The sequence below is a fragment of the Falco peregrinus genome, chromosome 19 (genome assembly GCF_023634155.1).
Source record: "Falco peregrinus isolate bFalPer1 chromosome 19, bFalPer1.pri, whole genome shotgun sequence".
In the NCBI taxonomy this organism is placed as follows: domain Eukaryota; kingdom Metazoa; phylum Chordata; class Aves; order Falconiformes; family Falconidae; genus Falco; species Falco peregrinus.
Genome location: NC_073740.1, coordinates 4,661,204 through 4,664,819, shown reverse-complemented (window position 1 = coordinate 4,664,819; position 3,616 = coordinate 4,661,204). Strand labels below are relative to the sequence as shown.

The window sequence follows — 3,616 nt, the reverse complement described above, 5'->3', positions numbered from 1 at the left end:
GAAAGGGGCTCAGCACATTTCTAGTAAAATTGCATGGAATTCTTTGTAGTTGGGTGGATAGGAATAATTTTGGGAGATGTTTAGACCATTACTGGTTGCGCAATCTCCTTGTAGGTATTCTGTTCACTTGGCTTTTGCATCTTATGGTGCAACACGCAGGGGAGAAAAGGAGTAGGCTTTTCTTTGGTGTGCCGAAATGTAGTAGAGCTTCTATTCAACATCATCATGACCTGTACATACTGCCCAGTGGTCCTGTGGGGATTTCTTGCCAGCAGTTTTGCTTGATTTTTCTCTCAGGTTCTACAACAGTGATTTTGAAGAAATGTTTCAACTGCCTTATGAATGTTCCCAAATATTTCTTCTGATTTTAGAAGATTTTTTTAATGTTTTTTTTACTGTCATAAAACATATAATGCATCAACTTATTAGGACCTAGAAGCAAGACACCTTGATGTGTCTTATAAGTGACCATATTATTAAATCTGGGGTGTTTTTCGGTAACAAACTATTAATATTTAAATACACAAACTATTAATATTTAAATACTGCAACACTTTGCAAATTGAAAACATTAATGAGTGTTTATGAAGTGCTTTGGTATTCAAAATTCTGAGGAAGCCTCAACATCCTGCTTGCTCATTGTTACCCTTATTTTATATTCAAATTAATGCCAGAAATTAGGTGAAGGTCATACAAGGAGCTTTGCAGTAAACTCCAGCATTCCTCACTATTGTACCATATTTGATATTTGTGGGTGATTCTTTGCAAAAAAAAATATTAACATGGTTCCTTGGAAAATAACATTTAGTACACCTCACAAAATCCTTATCATCTATTATTTTCCAGACCAGGTTCATACTTGTATTCTTCACTTTGTTCTACTGAACTCACGGTCAAGCCCTCTAGTGAGCTAAACTGTGAACAATGCTGTAGTCATATTTCTGTGGAAAACATTCTTTCTGCTCATGCAGCAGCATGAATTTTATGCACCATTAACATTTTAGAAGAATGCAATTAAGATTTATTCGGAAGTTACTATGTAGCTTAATATAAAATACCTAAATATGTGCTTGCATTTCCTTTAAACAGGAAGCCTGGTGCCGTGGCGCATCAGAGTTTCTAGTGAACAATGGATATTTTCTAACATGTGGGAAGGTTTTTCCTTTTTTACTGAAAATTTTACTTTTTTATTCTCTCTCCAATGGCATTGGGAACTTATAAATGCTTTTATATCATATAAAAATAAACTTCAGTTTTGACAGGGAAGACAATAAAATAGTATCAGGAATGTAGTTGGCCCAGAACATTTTAAGATGAAAGAAACCTGTAATACATGTGACATACAGGAGGCTGGGAACACACTAATAATCCCAAACAATGGAGAAAATTATATTAATTGAAGATATGACGTGTACAGGCAAATTTGGTTTCCAACCAATAAGGCTACAAATCTTTTGAATACACAGGGCGTCTTAGATAAGCCAGGCAGGCAAGGAAACAGTATAAAAAGGACTCGGAGCTCCAGACTCCTCACCAGCTCTCTTTCTTGCCTTTCTCCTCCCGGTGAACTCGGTAAGCCTTTTCTTCATCCAGTCTTTTCGTAAGGACTAGAAATTTCAGGTTAATAATTTATGTTAGGATTGGGGCTTCTCTGAAATTTAGGATTTCTCTGTTCCTTCTAGCTGTGCTTTCTGCAGAACAGGAGCTGGCAGGTTCAAGTTTTAGAGCTGGGGCTGAATCTTTCCTGGTCCTGCTGGTACCTGGGGTATGCGGCTCCCTGTGAAGGATTCCTGGCTGTGGGGTCTGCAGAGCTGCCTCCAGCAGATGGGGAGAAAGGTCTCCCCACCGTGGCCCTCAGAGGGTTCTTCCATAAATCGATTTTATTTTGAGGGAAGGCTTCAGGTCTGTTTGGCAGGACAGCAGATGTTCTTGTGTGTGCCAATGCTCCGTAGTTTCTTGCGTCTGCTGTCAGCCTTTCCAGACGCTCATCAGAATTAGTGTAAATTACTGAAATGAGACTTGGAGCAATGGACCGAAGAGCTGAAGTGTATTACCATGGCAAGCATGAGCTGCTTTAAGCTTTCTTGAAGGATCTGGCAATGTAGAGTTCTATGCAAAGCTGATATCCTAAAATAAATTTAGGATTGTTAACTCCTAACAATATTCTCTAAGAAAAATGCTGAAACAGCAGCAGGGAGGGTTTGATCTGTAGCAGGTATATTCCACTGTCAATGCTTTCACCAATCTCAGTAAGCAAGAAAAGAAATAGAATAGTTTACAATCGGTGGGTAAAAGAGAAAATGATATAAATCTGTCTAATAGAAATCTGCCTGATAGAAATTACATCCTATCTGAAATGGGATGTAGGAAGGAGCTGAGGAATTTGGTCATAATTTTACTTCTGTCCTTGGTGTCATGGGGCCAGTGGGGAAGTCTGTGGGCTCTAAGACTGTTACTGCCACTGGAAGTATTTATTACTTTTGCTTTCCTCCCCGATGTTGCATTTCAGGTTTGCCTCAGTCGCAGAAAGATGACTTTCCTCCAAGGCCAGTGTGACGATGACTGCTATTCTCCCTGCAATTACGGGAGCCTGTACAGCTACCGGAGCTACGACTGTGGGAGCCCTTGTGGCTACCGGGGCTACGGGGGCCTCTATGGCTCCCGGAGCCTCTACGGCTTTGGGGACCGGTATGGCTATGGCAGTCTCTACGGCTACCGGGGCATTTATGGCTCTGGGGACTGCTATGGCTCTGGGGGTCTGTATGGTGGCTATAGGGGCTTCTATGGCTCTGGGGACTGCTACAACTACCCAGGCTTTTATTCTGGCCGCTACGGCTCCCCCTTCGGTTATCGATATGGCCAAAGGTTCGGCTACGGGAGCTGCTACCCCTGCTAAACCCAGCGGGAACATCCCTGAAGTGAAGATCAACCCAGGCCTGGCAAGCACAGATGGACGGTGAATCTTGGCAGCAGTGGTCCCCGACACGCAGAGCCCTGGTGACAGCAGCCACCCTCCACCGCGGCTTTGAGGGCTCTGCGCTGCTGTTGAAGTGCTTGTGATGATTCATCTTTACACTGCTCAGTGTCTGCTTGATCTTTCTCCACTCAGACTCTGCTCTTGATCAAAAGCTTGCTTCTCTTCGATACCGCAGTTTTTTGTAAACTGTCTTTATGTTTGTTGCAGTAATGTACAAAACATTAACTCAGAATGAATGGTTATAGGCAGGGTGTAATGTGTCTTCGGGAATGTAGTCTCTCAGTTCTGTATGCCTTTAAAGGTGTATCTGCCTTTCACTCATATTAAAACTTCTGCTGCATCAATACTGCATTTCTGGTTTTATTTTTCACTTGCATTTCTTAAGTATCTTGAAAACAATAGCATCACACAGGTTGGGTGGCAAAGTTTTAAACTTTGTGTACTCAAGGGTTTGCATGTAGAGACTTGCCCTCCTCAAGGTGAGAAACACAGACTTTTACAGCTGCAAGAAACTTCAGCTGTATCTCTGGTTATGCATGTTTCTACAGCTCTGGGCTTTCGCTTGGTGTATTCTAAATAATTTATTCATTTAAAATACTTCAGTGCTGCTGTTGGGCTAATGTGATGTGATCAGGACAC

The 3,616-nt window shown here is 41.8% G+C and overlaps 1 protein-coding gene across 1 annotated transcript; it reads left to right on the top strand.

The window, feature by feature from the left end:
• Positions 1-2,530: 2,530 nt before the first annotated feature.
• On the top strand, positions 2,531-2,896 carry LOC101911046 (keratin-associated protein 21-1-like). The gene has a single exon (XM_027784906.2). It carries the CDS (start codon positions 2,531-2,533, stop codon positions 2,894-2,896), a length of 366 nt encoding a protein of 121 aa, XP_027640707.2.
• The last annotated feature ends 720 nt before the right edge of the window (positions 2,897-3,616 follow it).

Excerpts from the sequence above, each read along its gene's own strand:
- LOC101911046 (XM_027784906.2), top strand. The coding sequence starts at position 2,531 with ATGACTTTCCTCCAAGGCCAGTGTGACGATGACTGCTATTCTCCCTGC.